Source organism: Neofelis nebulosa, chromosome 2 (genome assembly GCF_028018385.1).
Source record: "Neofelis nebulosa isolate mNeoNeb1 chromosome 2, mNeoNeb1.pri, whole genome shotgun sequence".
In the NCBI taxonomy this organism is placed as follows: Eukaryota; Metazoa; Chordata; class Mammalia; order Carnivora; family Felidae; genus Neofelis; species Neofelis nebulosa.
The window spans coordinates 207,290,534-207,308,412 of NC_080783.1; the positions used below are offsets into that span (position 1 = coordinate 207,290,534).

Here is a 17,879-nt window from a genome sequence, read left to right on the forward strand (position 1 = left end):
TGTTACTCTAAGTCCACGAACTGCGATTGGGCAGCGTAGACGGGGCACTTCCGGTGCCCGGGTGCCTGGGTTCTCGGCAGGAAGCGCAAAATGGAGCCCGGAGCCGCGGCCCGCGCTTGGTCTCTCCTGTGGCTGCTGCTGCCCTTGCTTGGCCCGGTCTGCGCTAGCGGTCCCCGCACCTTAGTGCTGCTGGACAACCTCAACCTGCGGGAGACGCACTCGCTTTTCTTTCGAAGCCTGAAGGGTGAGACCGGGACCCGAGGGGGCGGCGGGGGACAGTCGGGTTGGTAGCCGAGGGCAGCGACCACCCTCCCTCCTCCTGGTTTTCCACGAGGGAGCTGCGAGCTCTGGCCTCTCGCTTGCGGGGGCGGTCGTGACCCTTGCAGTGGTGGTTTCCCCTGGCGTGCCGTCTGCCTCAGCGCCCTGTTTTCTTCTCGTCCAGACAGGGCTTTTGAACTCACATTCAAGACCGCAGATGACCCCAGCCTGTCCCTCATTAAGTACGGGGAGTTCCTCTATGACAATCTCATCATCTTCTCCCCTTCGGTGGAAGGTAAGTGCTGCGCGTCGCTCCCGGAACTGGGCTTCAAGGCCCACGATCGATCGCTTTCTTCTGGGTCTTGTGCATTTTCTGGGTCATGGCATGGGTCACCAGCCCTGCTGGTGCAGCACGGCTGCTGCCAGGGAGGAGGAAAATGTTCACTTCTAACCTGGGCCCGGGAGGGAACATCCTTTCTTAACGACACAGCTGAGGGTTGTGGGGTCAAGTGTTGCACAGACCATGGAACAGCAGGCCCTGCTACTCTGGGAAGGGGTTTCCCTATAAAGGGCCTGATAGAAAGATGGAGAGCCCCCCCAGCCTGGGTTGGCCTGTGTGGATAGGGGAAGTGGCATGCTATTAATATAGTTTGCCTACAGAAGCCTCCTGATGGTTGATTCTATGAATTCAGAAGGATTCAGTTTCAGAGTTGAAAAAGAACATGAGCCATAATCTAGCCCAACCCCCTATTTGAGGCTGGCTGGGTATGTGCAGGGCCTAGTGGAGGGCTGGTTGTGGAACAGAATGCATATCTTCACCGGATTATCCAAGTGATACTTTGGTATTCCTGTGACAGCCTACAAGTTGTGCTCAGATGGATGGGGATGTCAGGAGAAGGAAGGAAGCTGTGGGTCAGACAGGTCGGGGGGGAGGCTGAGCTAGGCTCTCGCTTTGGGAAGGTCAGAGAGCCTAAACAGTGTTTCTCAAATCTTAGTCATTTCCGTACCTCCTTCCTGATTTTTGCTGTATTCCATATCACCTGTTAATAATTACCTAATGCTTTCTTTAGATTGACCCCTTAAAAAAAGAAAAAAACAACAAACTGTAACATCATTTAAAAAGGAAGCTAGTAGTGAACTCAATATCACTACTAAAAATGGAAAACCAGGATCCTTACCTTTCAGTGGAAGGAACTATAAAGGCAATTAGCAAATGTTAAAGAAGTGTTAAGATCAGTATCAAACTAAGATATTCTCTTTGATGGAGCAAGCTTAGAAAATCGTTGGAAAGGCAAGAAGTCTCTCTGAGATTTAGTGTTGTTTAAAGCCCTGCCCCACATCACTGTCCTACCCTTTCTGCCCCTATCAGGGTAAGCCCCACAGGCTTACGTGTGCTGGTGGAGGCAGGGGGGTTTGGTGTAAGAGTTTGGCCCTGGCTCTGAGGGCCCTTCTGTGGTACTGTAATCTCTGTTAGCCCTCTTGGGTGTGAGAACTCTGGCGTCCTTCTCCGTGTATCCCTGGGTTCCTCGCCAGCTCGGGGATTAGGAGGCTCTCAAGTCACATGCAGTGATGATCACGGAAGAATGATCCTGAAAAAACAGGGTTCTATTTTATAGATGGGCACATGAGCTCAGGAAGGCAGAATTGCCTAGATTCAAGCCCAGGTATCTCTTCCAGTCTGGGTTCTTTTCCTCTTTAGAAGGATTTCTCAACAGTGGCACTTCTTGACATTTCGGACTGGGTAATTCTTTGTAGGGGGCTGTCTTGTGCACTGTAAGATGCTTAGCAGCATCTCCAGACATGGCCCTTCAGGGCAAAATTGCCCCTGGTTGGGAACCACTGTCTACTGTATTCTACCAGGAGCTGCTTTTGAAATTGTCTAAGACTCTGCCTGGCCTCTCTGTAGGCCTCTCTGTGGGTGGGTGGATAGATGGCCTTCTGGATGTAGGTAAAGTCCCCGGATACAAGACGTTCTGTCTGTGCCTGAAGGTAAGGGAAGTTGCTTTTTTGTCTTTCTCTCAAAATTACCTCTCACAAAAGAGGGCCATTCTCACAGTCGCATCTTCACCAAGTCCTATTACGGACTCATTTCCGACTGGTAATGGATGTGTAATGGACAGACTTCCGTATCCAGTCTCCGCACATGGCACTTTCGTCCTTCCAGTTGCTTGGGCCAGAGATCTTGGGGTTGTCCTTAGCACCCCTCTCTCTCTCTCTCCCCATATCCGGCCTGTCACAGGCCCTGCTGACTATGCCTTCGGGAGTGTAAGCCCACCCCGTCTCCCACCTCCCTCGCCCCTCCCTCCCCTTCCCCCCCCCCCCTTCCCTCTGTTCCTCACTGCCCCAATTATCACGGTGGCCTTCTAATCCACTGCTGTGCTTCCACCCTGGTCCCCTGTACCCGATTCTCCACCCAGCTGCCAGAATTGTTCTTTAAAACTGTAAATCGGGGCATGTTGGGGTCATGCTCAAAACCTCCAGCGGCTCCTCTTTATGGCCAACCTCACGGGGCCTGTAAAGCCCTGTGAGCTGCCCCTCCTGCTTCAGCACGGCCACGTGTGCTTTTGCTCCCTCCTCCCTACTCCGGCTCGGCCACACTGAGCTCCTTGCTGGGACAGGCTCACCTGCCTTGGGGACCTCGTACCTGTCATCCTTAACGCCCCCCCCGCTGCCTGGGTCACTCTCACACCCCAAATGTTACTTGCCCAGGTCTTCCCTGACTGACCTTTATATAATAGCTTCCCCCTCCCGCCTTTGTCCCTTTTTTGCCTTCTCTGCATGCACTACACGAATTCCTGAGCATTCCCTCCATTACTTTACGTTGAACCTCAGGGTGTACTTTGGGGAAGACTCTTGGTCCAGTTCTGGATGCTTGCGATAGTCACCTGACCGGACTGATTGACAAAACAAAGATCATCTCATAAGTACAAACGTTGGAAGTTGAGCCTTTTTGGTGATCGCTTTAATAAAAGCAGTCTACAAAGTGGTTCTGTCTCTCATGGATCTAAATCTGTAGGGTTAACGGGAAAAAACCGTGCGTGTTGGCAAATGAGTACTTGTGACCGCATCATCCTCAGACCCAGGGGCGCTCTGTCTCAGTTGAGACGGAAGTGAAATTGATGGGCTCTGGAAAACTGTGTTAGCCCAAAGTGACTCTGGCGAAGACAGAGATACTCACGTGAAAGGTGCAGGTGAGGAGTTTGAATGAAGTTGTATCATGAAATGTAGCTGAGAAAACGCAGCACTTCTAAACATATATTTTGAACGTGACTCGAAATGTATGTAAGTAACTTGACATATATAATTGGTAGTGTTTGACTATATCGTCCATACTTCTGTAAGTTAAAAGTTTATGAATTCAAGTTGTTACTGTTGGATCTTCACTTTGGGAAGACGGGCATCTGTGGTAAACGTCCTTCTCGTTCTGGGCCTCGAGAGGGCTGTTCTGGGATGGACTGTGGCTAGTCTGTGGGCCACTCTCCCCCGCTCAAATGTCAGAGGAGCCGTCTGGGTCACCGAGTCTGGTGCTTCTTTCAGATTTCGGAGGCAACATCAACGTGGAGACCATCAGTACCTTTATTGACGGTGGAGGCAGTGTCCTGGTAGCTGCCAGCTCAGACATTGGTAAGTCTGACCTGCGAAGGTCTGGTGCTTTCCAGCGTTTCTCCAGGAAGCTTGGCAAGCTTTACAAATGGAAGTTGCCAGATTGGTGTTCACTGGGTGGGCCTGGTCAGGGAGCGAGGGAACTACAGAGCCATTCACCTCCTCCTGTGCTTTCCTGTCACCAGGACCAGGGAGATGTGGGGCCTTTTATGGGCTGGGAACCCTGTTTTTTCCCAGTTTGGTTTTTTCCCTTTGTTTTTGTGTTGGTGGGCCTTCCCTTACAGAAAGAAAAGATGGGGCTGGCTACTTGGGCAGAACCCAGAGTAATTTGACAGATTGTTTTTTTGTTGTTGTTCCCTATTTTGGAAGTTTTCAAACATACTTGGAAGTAGGGAGAGAGCAGTATTCTGGACCCTGCACGCGTATCCCGCAGCTTTGGTTGGTGTCAGCACCCGGCCGGTCTCATTTTGTTTTTCCCAGTGTTGACAGACTGGGGTGATGAGGAGGAGGAGAGAAGTCCCGTGAAGCCAGGCTCATTCAGGTCAAGTCTGCCTGAGGTTATGACTTTGCCTCAATGGGGGGTTTTGTGTATTTGTGGGCAGAGGACCAGGTGGTTCTCCATGTTACTGATTCAGGTTCTGACCCCTGCAGGCAGAAAACCGTGCTGTTGTCCAGCTGTCCAGTTGGGGCTGAGCACGGCCTGGGGAAGTGGCAGGGCCTAAGGGTGACTGGGAGAGGGTGAGTCACCAGGAGGCCAGGGAAGCGACACTGCTTGGCCCAGGGCCCACCTGTAAGGGTTAAACCAGGCATTTCTTGGGTCTTTGCAGGTGACCCTCTTCGAGAGCTGGGCAGTGAGTGTGGGATCGAGTTCGACGAGGAGAAAACAGCCGTCATTGACCATCACAACTACGACATCTCAGACCTTGGTCAGGTAATCAGGCCCGTTACCTTCCAGGTTTGGGGCCCTTCCACCAGGGCTCAGCCTGGAAACCGAGAGGGAGTAGGAAGGGAGTCCCTGGCGTGGAGGCGCCTTTTCCTGACCCCCATCTCCCTCTGTTGCCGCAGCACACGCTCATTGTGGCCGACCCTGAGAACCTGCTGAAGGCCCCAACCATTGTTGGGAGATCATCTCTGAACCCCATCCTCTTTCGAGGTGTTGGGTGAGTGAGCAGGCCCAGGGCGCGAGAAACCTGGGGAGGATGGGAAACTAACCCACCCTTGATGGTTTAGGGGCATTCCTATCCCTGGAGGAGAGGGGAGAGATTAATTTAGGACACTCAGAGTCAGACTTTGTTGTTGCAGCGAGAGGAGAGCTAGTGGTGTAGCAGGCGTGCGACTGCTGAAAAAGCAGGACTCGTCCCTGTGAAGAAGTGACCCTTCGGGACCCAGGTCCTTGAGCTCAGTTCTCAGGGTCCCTGTGGGGTGTTCTCCTTTCCTTCTGTAGGATGGTGGCCGATCCTGACAATCCTTTGGTATTGGACATCCTGACGGGCTCCTCCACGTCTTACTCCTTCTTCCCGGATAAACCTATCACCCAGGTGAGGGGCCGTTGCAGCCTTGAGGCCTCCGGGTCCCGGGCCCAGCGGCAAGGCCCTTTATGTGAAGACGGGCAGGAGTAAGCAGGAGAGCACACGGGGCGGAGGCTGGTGAAGGAGAGGTTGCTGGGAGCAGGAAGGGGCAGAGGCGTCGGGGCCTCCGGTGCCGCCCTCAGGTTGACGTCCGGCCTGCTGTCCTCTTGCCCCAGAGGCCCAGCTGCCTGTCCTTTCCCCGGGCTCTCCTGGATGACAGCCCTCTGTTGTTCCCAGTACCCCCACGCGGTGGGGAAGAACACCCTGCTCATTGCTGGGCTCCAGGCCAGGAACAATGCCCGGGTCGTCTTCAGCGGCTCCCTGGACTTCTTCAGCGATGCCTTCTTCAACTCGGCGGTGCAGAAGGCTGCGCCCGGCTCCCAGAGGTGGGTGCTGGCGGGCTCGGGGGCGTGTGGTCTGGTGCTGGGGAAGGAGGAGCCTTCCAGCTGGAAGCGTCGGAGGCCAGGTGTCTTGGGGTTGAAGACTTCGTTGCTGTGTTGGTACCCTAGACTTTTCAAGGTGGCAGCGGCTTACCCGGAGATGTTTCAGCGAGTGTGTTTGTTGTGAAGGTGACCCCACAGCAACACCACCTGACCTCTTTTCCCCGTTCCCTTGAAGCAGGATACCTAGATACGTATGGTCTCCAGGCAGAAGCTAGTTTCAGGCAGTTTGTTTCCATGGATCGTGACTGTCAGGCATCGCTGCAAAGAAGTCGGTTCTGGGCCCCTAGCCTCCCGTTTGCCCCTTCTGCAGGTATTCCCAGACAGGCAACTACGAGCTAGCTGTGGCCCTCTCCCGCTGGGTGTTCAAGGAGGAGGGTGTCCTCCGTGTGGGGCCCGTGTCCCACCATCGGGTGGGTGAGACCGCCCCACCCAACGCCTACACCGTCACCGACCTAGTGGTAAGAGCGTCTTGGAGCAGGAGGGACCCCTGTGGTTTGGGCCAGGTTGCTTTAGCTCAGAAGCGTTTATTGAATATTTAGTGGCCTAAATAAGGATGAATAAATTAATCTCTACTCCTAAGAAAGCGTAGGTGCAGAGGGCCCGGTGCACAAGCCGGTGTCTAAAGAGGCGTGAAGAGGTGTGGGTTTGTCGTGGAGGTGTAGAAGCGGGAGGGCTTTGCTGGTGCGTTCTGCTGGTTGGGGGGAGAGGGGTGGAGACTGCAGCGAAGGTGGCGGCAGGGCTCCCTGACGGTGCCCGGCCCGTCCGCGAGTGGGGCAGTCTGGGTGCAGACGGTGGTGGTCCAGGGCTGAGGTGGAGAGGGGCGTTAGCGGGCTGGGGAGCGGGGGCTCGCCCGGGGGTTCCTGCCGGGTCCACGAGGGACTCGGTGCTGCTCCGAGGGTGGTGACTCCCCCGTCCGACCGGCCTGTCGTCTCAGGAGTACAGCATCGTGATTGAGCAGCTCTCAAATGGCAGATGGGTCCCCTTTGATGGTGATGACATCCAGCTAGAGTTTGTCCGCATCGATCCTTTCGTGAGGACCTTCTTGAAGAAGAAAGGCAAGTAGTGCTCTCACGGGGGACAGCGGCAGGACGACGGTCCCGCGGTGCTCGCTCTCGTGAGGCTGACGGAGAGACCCCCTCCTGGTGGTCTCGGCTCCCCCCACAGGTGGCAAATACAGCGTCCAGTTCAAGTTGCCCGATGTGTATGGAGTGTTCCAGTTTAAAGTGGATTACAACCGGCTAGGCTACACGCACTTGCACTCTTCCACTCAGGTGAGCCAAAGTCACGGTCCCCTTTTCGGCCGGAGTGGGCCTCGCCTGGGCTGCTGAGTGGCCGGGCCTGTCCCCTCTGTCGTGTTGCAGGTGTCGGTGCGGCCGCTCCAACACACGCAGTACGAGCGCTTCATCCCCTCGGCCTACCCGTACTACGCCAGCGCCTTCTCCATGATGCTGGGGCTCTTTATCTTCAGCACGGTCTTCTTGCACATGAAGGAGAAGGAGAAGTCCGACTGAGGCGGCCGAGCCCTGGGACTCCTCAAAACATGCAGATGGGGGTTACATAGGGTTGGGTTGTCTTTTTATGGTGTTGTGTGTGTTTCACTTGTTTGTTTTTTTAAGCTGTGGGACAGTGGCAGAGTCTCACCTCAGTGGGAGACACGGCACTGAGTACCGTGGGGGTGGGGGTTGGGGGATGATTTTTATGTTGAGTTTTTCCACCTAATGCTAAGTGGTATTTTCCATGTGTGGTCACTCTCATTTCTAAGATAAAAAGAAGCCTTGCCCTCCAATTTGATGTGGCTCCCGTGTGCTTTGCTGTGGTGGGGATGCTGTTCAGCAACAGGACACAAAATAGTAAGTGGCCTCTAAGTGTCGCCAACCGTATTTTCCTTAAGTGTGAAATCACGACACTTCCTCACTTCTCGGGGGAGAAGAGAAGGTTAATAACGCACTGAGGCCGGTGGGGAAATTGGGGTAACAGCGCTTGACTTAATAGAATTACAGAATTGCTTCTTTGAAAGGAACCTAAAATATACGTTCACCTTGCTTTAGTCAGTAGCTGTAGTCCTAAAAAGCAGGTGTAAAATCACGTGAAATCCCTTACTCATTGTTCTCTTTATTATGGTGTATAAAGATCACTCTTAAAGCCACGTACTCAATTCAAAGCAAATAACGTCTTCTGCAGATGAAAATGTGCATTTAATTCTTCACGATTTCTATAAGAAATGCTGGTCAAAGGCGGATTAGCAATAAAACACTACACGGTTAACTTCCATTTCTTCATTACTTCTAGCTCCACTAGACTCCATTTAGTAGCTGGAGGAGCTCAGTGGAAATGCTTCCGCAGAGACACCCCGGAGCTTTCCAGAATGCATGACTGAAGTGCAGAGGCTTCCTACTTCTCAGGCCTCACTGGATGTTTTCATTCTGACACCCGAATATACCGACCTGGGCAGATGTCTGCCTTAGCTCAGGAAGCACGCAGGCTGATTCATGGCTGCCACTCTCAGACAAGCCGCAGTCCCTTCCTGGAGTCGTGCTCTGCCACCAACAGGCACGGCCTTACTGGGCCCTCTGGAAGGTTGGGGGGAGGCACACGTCTGGGCCTCACTCAGCCTCACCTCCAGACCAGCTCAGCCACTGGTTTCGCAGACGCCCGTGAGGGCTTTTTGTCAGGTAACACCTCACTCCTCCTCATTTACCGCAGAGAATGCATGCCTCTGGCTGTGTGCTCCGGTCTTCTCACCTTCTATTAGCATTTACACACAAGGGGCCTTGTGATTAATCAGGGTGTCTTTTTAGAATTAGGCCTTTTGAATTCATGTAGACCAGGGGTTGGCAAACTCTGACGTGTGGGCCAGTCTGGCCTGCTGCCTGTTTTTCGGGTTTTCAAATAGTTGGAAAAAATTAAAGTATTAGTTACCCGTGAAATTCAAATTTCGGTGTATTTACATATTTAAGACTGCTTCTGCACTACGACAACAGTGGCGTAGCCCCGACAGTCCGTTTGCCAGCTCCTCGACTGCCCGTGAGAACGTCAGACCACACAGGTTACGTGAGCACCTAAGATGGCACGGCTAGGGTGAGTTAGTAGCTACAGACTGAACTTGGACGTGAGCTAGCTGTTCCTTCCATTTGCCAAACCGGAGGCCTTCTCCGGGGCTGACCAGCCCTCCCTACGCCATCTGCTCTCCTGCTCCCGCCCTCACTCCTGGGAGCTCTGCCCATTCACAGACCATCACCACACGATGCTGCTGAGTTCTTTTAGTAATTCAGCTACAGCAGGGCCCTTATGGGGCTGCCCTCCAGGAGCAGAGGAGCAGGGCTGCCTGGCACAGCGTTTCATACTCCAGGTTGGCCAGAAATAACATCTTCATCTTTGTCTCCACGCAGCTCTTCCCCGTGAGGCTGTTGGCCAGTAAAGTGGCAGCGGACTGTTGGAGGAGCCAGCCGACCATCTTGTCTAGTTTCAGATTCTTCAGGGCCAGGGTGTGTTCCCCCCAGAGGCTTAAATGAAGCACATTAGCGGCCACTCGGGCAGACGGTCTCTGCAACAGGCAGGGAAGCGGAAGCTTAGAACATGTGGCTGGCAAAGCACGTGGCCCCAAACCCGATCCGTTAATGAATCCTCATTTCAGGGTCCTCCCTTCTCTGGCCCCAAATTCTTGTCCACCCCACGTCTCTCCTTCCTACAACACCCTTCGCTCTCCTGACACACGCTGGCTGCTCGCCCTCCGTGCTGCAGGCTTCTCCAGGTGCACAAAGGTGCCGCAGGCCACGTGTGTCGTGGAAATAGCCTCCCCGTCAAGGAAGGGCCACGAGCCGCCTGTGGATGACCTCTCCTCACTTAGTAACCGGTGGCACTGAGCACATGCTGTGTGGTGGCAGGGAGGCGGGAGGACAGGGGTTTGAACCGTGTCTGCCTTTGTGCTCTTCCCTAGGCATGCCGCCTGGCCTGGGCCTGGGCCGGTCCAGATCTGCTCTTGGGCGAGGCCTCACCTCTGTTTCATTAGATGTCGGCTGTTCCTAGAAGCTACAACTCTGTTAAACATTTCTTAAAAATGTATCTTCTTCCCTCTAAGTAACTGAAGCCACTGAAGCCAAGACAAGTTGCGTTGCTGGAACTGTAATCTGGTGGCCACCTCCCCTACTCCTATTTATACTAAAGTTTGTTCTCCTGTACAAACTTGGTTAGGACAGAGGAGCTATCGGTGACTCTAGTCTTGCCCAAACCTGGTCTTTACTCTGGAACATGAACTTTCACACGACTCCTGCAAGACCTGGGGACAGCCTCACCTTGCTGGCCTCTCGCTGGAGCAGTGACCTCACCAACTGTCTTGCTTCTAGAGGCACTGACTTGGGCAGTGCGGGCAGCTGAGCCTCCTGGTAACTGCGGCTTTCAAGGTGGGCCCTGCCCTGGCCGTAAAAGGGATTAGAGAGCCCGAAGATTTCATAGGCGAGTGCACCCACTGCCCAGGCATCGGCTTTGCCGTAGTCAATCACTGCTCTGGGGCCCGGGCAGGCTGTGGACACCTGTTAGGAAAGCAATAAGTGAGCTTCACGCTGCTGGCACCTAGAACGCATTCACGTTCCGGCACAGCATCGGACTCCTGGGCTGACCGGAACTCTGTCCCAAGAACCCAGAATTTGAGCTGTGGCTAGGACCCACGAGAATCTACTCAGGTTGCAGGGGACTTGTGCCAAATTAAGGGTCAGAAAAGATGGAGGTGTTGAGTAAATAATGAGGAAGTCAGTCTTGTCCTCTCAGTGGAAGCACGGTGGAGAAGTAGGTTTGCTGATGGCACAAGACCTGCTCAGCGGGACTCACCTCAGGAGCCATCAGGCAGCCGTTTCCGCCCCGGTCCACATACCAGCTGGTGAAAGGCAGCTGCAGGCCAATGCGCTCATCAGCCAGGCAGCAACCAAAATCTGTGATCACCAACCAGGGGCAGCCATCTGGGGAAGGGACAGGCAGAGGTAAGTGACTGGCCCCTCCGAGAGGCCTTCCTATGATCCCCACCATGGCCACCGTCAAGACATGGGTGAGAGGGGTTTACAAGGACTCCATGTTGGTCCAGGAGCTCAGGCTGGCCAGGCCTGGATGGCTACCCTGTCCCCAGAGAGCTCAACGGGAGGGCCAGCTAAGTGAGCACGGAAATGCCTCCAGGAAATCAAAGCCCCAAACAAAGAACTGGATAAAAGCTTGGCTCAATCTAAGCAAGTAATCGGAGCTAGCCCAGGACTGAACGAGCTGCTCATGGTTTACGCAGCAGATGGTGCTGGGCTCAGATGATCTCTAAGAGCTCTTACCACCCCAAGAATTTTTGATCTGAACTTGAAACCCCAAATCCAAACCCAAGAAACCGGTCCATTAGGATTTAGTTGTCTGTAAAAGTATTCACACGGACTTTCTTTAAAAACCTAGTTCCTCTAGCAATTTAATTGCCTCTTATTTTCAATCTAGCTCAAAACTTAGCAGACGTACAAATCTCCTTTAAAACAGCCCAGGTAAGGGGCCATCTAGCCTCTACTTCAGTGCCTCCAGCGTGGGGAACTCGGGATGCCCAGGGGCAGCTGGGCCTACCTTTGCACAGCTCTCACTGTCTGAAAATGCTTTTTTCTACTGAGCTACAGTCTACTACCTGTCTTTTACTTTAAGAGAACTTCTGCCACCGAGTCCTGTGTTCTGTAAGTGGGCCACAGAAAGGAATCATTCCACAAGCCCTACAAAGAGAACAAAGGCCTCCATCTTGAAGGAGAGATTGCTCCCCTCTTGTGCACGGAGTGAAATTAAGACCACGTGTAACAGAACATACAAAGTCAAAAAGGACCTGAAGGGTCCTTAAATGTTTGCAGACGTGACTCTGGTGCGCCCCGGATGGCTGTGAGGTAGGGCAGGGACCCACCTGCGTCCAGCTCCACGAGAACGTTGTCAGATTTCAAGTCTCTGTGCGCGACGCCCTGTTGAACCAGGTGATCCACCCCCTCCAGGAGCTGCAGGATCATCACGGTGGCGAGGCGGGGGCTCGGGGTGTTCATACGAAGGTACTGGCGCAGGGTGCAGGGGTAGCTGGGGGAGAGGGTGACAGGGCCTCTGGCTATCACACATCATTGGTCCCCAGCATCTTACTTACGATTAGGAGGATGATCCTTCCTCATGGTGGAGTTTCTTAATCTTTTCTCCCTCAAGTATCCTTTCTGTTCCCACCCATTACCCTGAAATAGGAAGCGAGAGCTCGGGCCCCACGTGATGAAAGTAATGGAGCAGACACTCTTTCCTCAAAATGCCCATCACAGCAATGCCAGTAGGTACAGAGAGCAAGGAAAGAGAACTTTCGGTGTTAAACGAGACACACGCAACTGGCAAGGCAGGCCGTAGAGAAGGAGCAAGAATCAAATGTACTAAAAACACTAGGTGAAAACGATGTTCTAAGTGAAGACGAAGTTCTATTTTCATGAAGAATCATCCTAAAGGGACGCTGCTCTCTAGGGCAGTCTGCCCTCACCGTGGCCTTGCCCTACGGAAGGACGAGGCGCCTCCTCCCTGCCAGCCCGGGGGCTGCAGGTGCACAGGGCCGGGGGCCGCCCCCTACTTACTTCTTCATAACGAGGAAGAGCGTCCGCCCGTGGCCCAGGCCTTGGGGGTGAAGACGTGGCGGCAGCACATCAGGGTAGTCGACCAGGGCCCCTGGCAGCAGTGGTACAGAAGAGGTGAAGGCACGGAAGACCCGGATGATGTTGGGGTGAGGGGCCAGTTGCTTGGGACTTCCCTTGGACTTTCTGGTTCAGCCAAATGAGACCAACGGAAAGATAATTACACCACGATAAATACTGACATTTAATCACCCATTTTTATCAAACACTTAGTACAGATCAGCTTTGTGTCAGGTGCAGAGCCTGGTGTTAAGAGTGAAAAAACAAACCCATAAACATGACTAATCACATTTGAGGACTCCGCTGGCCCATCCATCTGTCCATCCATCCATCCCATGCTGCAGAATACAGTGGTCAAGAAACTCTGGAATGTGACTCTGGTTTGAGTTCCAGGTCGGCCACTGTAAGCCCTCGGTCAGGTTACTTCTCTGCGCTCAGTCTCAACTGCCAAAGGGAATAGGGTAGTAAGACACCTTGTAAGGTTGTTAATACTTACAAAGGACCCAGAATCTCTATGATCGCAAGGTGGGTTTTTTTTGTTTTGTTTTTTAATGTTTATTTCAGAGAGAGAAGGAGACACAGAATCCAAAGCAGGCTCAAGACTCTGAGCTGTCAGCACACAGCCCGATGCAGGCCTCCAACTCGTGAACTGCGAGATCATGACCTGAGCCAAAGTCAGATGCTCAACTGACTGAGCCACCCAGACGCCCCTATGATTGCCAAGTTCTAACCCTTAACATGGAGTATGAGCTCAATAAACCTTGGTTGAATAAATGAATCGGCACAGATGCAGGTTGTAGTACAGCCATCACTTGCCTGCCCAGACCTCCTCCTCAGGGATCCCCACACCCACAGGCCTGCTGGCGCACAGTGGCCATGTTCTGGATGGTGTGAGTCGGCCTGCTATGTATCAGCCCCACCCCTCAGGCACTACTGACTGGGCACCTGACCTAAGGGCAAGGAGCCTGCAGTCACATCGGAGACCCAAATGGTTGGTGGGAAAAGGGAAGGGGGCTGGTTAGATTCTCTCTTGGAGGAACATTAATGAAAAAACATGGCGGTAATCTAGCAGTCAGCAATGGAACTGACGGTGGAAGGTGCCGGCCAAAAGTCACCCATGTGATCAAAGGCACACAGGAACAGAGGAGCTATGGGGGAAGAAAGAAGGACACCGGGTGAGAGAGTTCAGAGTGGAGGAGAAACCCAAAAACACGAAGACAACACTGAGGGAGCAAGACGGCCACCCCCATCCGAAGATCTGCCTCCGTTCCCGAGCTTTGTAGAGCCAGTCCACGGGCGGCCTCCTACTGCTCTCACTCTCCAGTCCATCTGAGTGCACCCCTGCGTGCAATCAAGGGAGTTAAAGTGTTCCTAGCCTTGGGGCACTGGAGCTAGTAACAGAATCAGGAGGATCACAGTTCAGGGTCGTCTGTGCCACAGTGGGAAAGCTCGGCTCGGTTGCCATGGGAGCCTGGGAATGAGCGTGTCCGTGTAAGGTATGTGTGTGTGGAGACCTGGAGTGGGACAGGAGGCTGTGGGGAGGGCAGCCCAAGTACAGCTAACTGCAACGTAGGAAGACAGGCAAGGAGGAGTGCGGTGCATCTGGAGGAGGGCCTTATGGATTCAATATGGTGGAGCACAGAGTGTACGCGTCGGGGGGAGAAGTGGGAGGAGCAGATCACAAAGGTCTGAGCCTGAGGTCCCTAGATGAGCAGAGGCTAGGTAGAAACAGAAGTGCTCTCAGGGACGGAGACCGTTTCTCCTGAGTCACTAATGTCTCCTGAGTCACTGATGCCATATTCATGGAATCATCCAATGGACATTTACTGAGCTGCAAGGGCACACAGCAAACAAAACAGAAAAGCCCTGCCCTCAAGAGCTTCTAGGACAGCGGGAGAGAGAATAGACAGATATCTGTGATTTAAGGTCAAATGGGGATAAATGCCATGAAGACAAATTAAAGCAGGGTAAGGGACTGGTGAGAGACGAGGACCACTTCAGATGGGAGGTCTGGGCGGCCCCTCCACCACAGAGGCATTGGTGCTCACGTGAGCTACCCGACAGCATGTCAGCAGGCCGAGGCGAACCCAGAAAGCCGCCCGAAGACAGCTGTACCCCTCAGAAAGCAGCAGACATGCAGACACCCACTTTTCCCTACAAAGGACTAAGGAGAGGAGGACGATACTAAGAACCCCCAGTCACGGGGAGCCTTCCAAACCATAGAAGGGGCTTTCCATGTGTCTTCTCAAGTCCCTGTGTCTGCCTTCCCGTTTCTGACAGCACTGGGTCTAGAAACTAACCCTCCAGTAAGCTGCCAAATGCAGCCCCTGCTGGCGGTCCACAATCGTGAAGTGACCACACGTGTCTCTCACCCGCTCAGCGTCGATCCTCACCACCGCATACCTGGCGCCTACAAAGCACGAGGAGCATGGGCTGCCGTCCACCCCTTCTTCTCTCTGTGGAGAAGGCCTCTCTGCCTTCCCTCCTGCCCAGGTGGTGCCTCCTCATCCCTCCAAAGGCAGCACTGATGGTTGCTTCAAGAGGCCCATCCGTTCGCGCTCCCCCAGCGCCTAAGCACACACGGCCGTAGGTAGCGCTTACCTCCCCGGCCTCTGCTCCCGCCTTGTCCAGCTCCTCTGTCACACACAACTCTTGGGGACCAAGCCCCCCACCTTTTAATCTCCTGGCATTGCCGCTGTTAGTGGAATGAGTGCTACCTCTGCTGGGGATGGAGTTCAGCGACGGAGAGGCGGCATTCCACCTGGGCATTGCTTAAGAGTAATCAGATCAACTTTCCAACATTCTGAATCGGGCATTTTTGGATGGCCTTCTCTGGGAGATCTGCAATCCTCTCCAAGTGAAATTATCCAGCAACTACAAATCCATCATTCGCCGCATCATTCAGCGAGCATTTATGATCGACATGACGCCACACCGAGGACACGGGAGGATTCTGCTCTCGCGTAACTCACAGCCAGTCCGGCGGGCAGAGGGGTGCGTACCTGTAAGTGACTGCTCCGTACTCCCCGGCCAAGGCCACTCGGCCAGCTGGGACTAGCTCCTGGCTCATTGTGCTCAAGATGGCTTCACTGGAAGAGCCTGCCTGGAACACAATCATGAATTCAGGGTTACGTGGACTAGAGCAAGTCCGAGTCTTCCTTGTAATCTCGACCAGACAGCTACTGCCTAGAATTTTTTTTAAAAATCTTAAAGTAATCTCTATACCCAACGTGGGGCTTGAACACGCAGCTCCCAAGATCAAGAGTCACATGCTCCACAACCGAGCCAGCCAGATGCCTCTAGAATTGGTTTTGACATTCAAGATAATCCAAACTCTCTGAAGGGGCAAGCCAAGCCTAGTCTCTCCTGAGAGGGAAGAGATACTGTCCCCCACCACCTCCCAGGGGGCTGCCACACCCCACCTCAATCTCTGGGCAGCTCAGGTGCCCAGGGCAGGAAGGGATGGCAAGATGGTCACGGTCAGGGCTCTTTCTCACTGCCATCAATGCCTCCAGTCCCCACCAGGCTCAAAACTGGCCACTGGAGCACGAAGACTCTCCCTGGCAGGCTGCCTTCAGCAGACAGGCAGAGCTGGACAAACTCGCCCTGGATAAAGTGGTGCTGAATCACGGGACAGCCCTCCCCACCCCTCCAGTAGAAAGAGCCAAACACGAGGAAAAACACCCTATTTCCTTGTTTCATTATGAATGGCACTCCGGCCCTGTGGAACCTGTTAGGAACCCTACAGGAATTAAGTCTTTTAGCTTTTGTGAGCACAGTAGGTGCCATGCCCATCAGTGGAGGTTTGATGCCAACACCGGATGTTTCCCAGGCCGAGCACTTGGCTACTTGTTAGCTATTAGCCAGCTGGGAAGGGCAACAGTCTAATAACCTTCATCCCCCAGATCAAAACAAGAAACTGCGTTCGTGGGGCGCCCGGCTGGCTCAGTCAGTGGAGCGTGCAACTCTGGATCTCGGGGTTGTTGGGTTCAAGCCCCACGTTGGATGTGAAGATTACTTGAAAATAAAATCTTTAAAAAAGAAAGAAAGAAACTGCATTCTTTAATGTCCAGCATGAGCTGTGTCCCATTCTTAGGCTTGGACGGATGCTCTGGGAAGGAGAAAGAACATTAGGTCTTAATTAATTTTCTAAACCCATCTATATAGTGATAAGGGAAAGAAATTAGACAGAAATCTGCTTTTGTGGAGGGAAAAAACTCAATTTCCCAAAGCTTTGCGTCCTTCCAGAGTTGAGGGCAGGGAGGTGACAAGCAAGCCTGTGATCTGGAGGTGAGGCTAAAGGGGGAGTCTGGAGGACAGGCGTGTGGCCTCTCCTCTTGAGTGAGGCAGGTCAGGGGAAAGAGGGAGGGTGGCGGTAAACTGCGCACCTGAATCCAGCTAATGGACCAGCACTGACAAATGAGAACCCAGGTGCTCAGGCCCTTGCCGCCCGTGTGTGGTGCACAGACCAGAAGCACGGGCATCACCCGGGACCTTGTGAGAAAGGCAGCATCTCAGCCCCGACCCCAGACCAGCTGACCAGAGTCTGCCTTTTAACCCGATCCCCAGGCGACTCGCCGACTGTCACAATTTGAGGCGCCTGTACTGTGGAGACTCCGCCCGTCTACTTCCCGGTAAAGGGCACGATCGGGTCCACCAAGACTGGCGTTTTGAGAAACGGCCAACCCAAAGGCGAAAGGCCCCCTCCTCACCGAGATGTTCCACATCATCTTGATGGCTAAGGGAAAGCCAGGGGCCCGGGCAGCCGGCTCCTCTTCCTGGGGAGCGGTATCTGGGCCTCTGCCAGGAAGAAGCCCGATGCTCCTTGCCACCTCCAGGCTCTGAGGCAGCACAGGCACGGTGGCTTCGTACACAGCTGCGCTGCAACCCTTGCCAATGGGCTGTCCTATCACATACTCCTCCAGCCGGAAGCCCTGCCAGCATCGGGTGTCCAGTGGGTCCGGGAGCAGCTTGTTTTTCTGGGTGAAAATTGCCTGTGAGGAACAAAACAGGCGCGATGAGCCAAGGTGCCTAATAAAGCTCAAGTAAAGGGAAGTCGGGGGAGTAGGGGAGAGGCAGAGCCAGGCGAGGTCTTCGCCGACAGGATCAAGAGCTAATAAAAGCACAACCAAACTGGGTTTTACTGCTCATCCTGGGCTCAGGCCACCTACCTTTCTCTCCCGTTATTCGGAAGAACGTTTTCTCAAACTCTGTACCTTCGCTGCAAACAGAGACGGCCCAACACAGAACACTTGTTAGTTAAGAGGCCAAAACTTCTAAATTCTGCAGCTGGCACACCTTGCCTGTTGAGCTCCCGGCACAATCTCAGAGGCTTCTGATCTCAGAGACCACTGTCT

General features: G+C 53.6%; 2 protein-coding genes across 3 annotated transcripts in view; one reads left to right on the forward strand and one right to left on the reverse strand.

The window, feature by feature from the left end:
- On the forward strand, positions 1-7,658 carry DDOST (dolichyl-diphosphooligosaccharide--protein glycosyltransferase non-catalytic subunit). The gene is made up of 11 exons (XM_058718828.1): positions 1-244; positions 443-553; positions 3,796-3,882; positions 4,689-4,792; positions 4,927-5,021; positions 5,306-5,399; positions 5,667-5,815; positions 6,183-6,330; positions 6,807-6,927; positions 7,037-7,143; positions 7,234-7,658. Exons 1-11 carry the CDS (start codon positions 91-93, stop codon positions 7,381-7,383), a joined length of 1,320 nt encoding a protein of 439 aa, XP_058574811.1. The 5' UTR covers positions 1-90; the 3' UTR covers positions 7,384-7,658.
- PINK1 (PTEN induced kinase 1) overlaps positions 1,361-17,879 on the reverse strand; it is a 26,972-nt gene continuing 10,453 nt past the window's right edge. Inside the window, exons 2-8 of one of the 2 annotated variants that reach the window (XM_058718827.1) lie at positions 17,235-17,516; positions 15,525-15,625; positions 12,466-12,648; positions 11,775-11,938; positions 10,697-10,824; positions 10,165-10,401; positions 1,361-1,847 (exon numbers count right to left, since the gene is read on the reverse strand). In XM_058718827.1, coding sequence (XP_058574810.1) covers positions 1,800-1,847; positions 10,165-10,401; positions 10,697-10,824; positions 11,775-11,938; positions 12,466-12,648; positions 15,525-15,625; positions 17,235-17,516 — 1,143 coding nt within the window. In that variant the 3' untranslated portion in view covers positions 1,361-1,799. Of the gene's footprint in view, positions 1,848-9,117; positions 9,417-10,164; positions 10,402-10,696; positions 10,825-11,774; positions 11,939-12,465; positions 12,649-15,524; positions 15,626-17,234; positions 17,517-17,879 lie in introns of those variants that run through there. The other variant, XM_058718826.1, reaches the window with a different exon arrangement.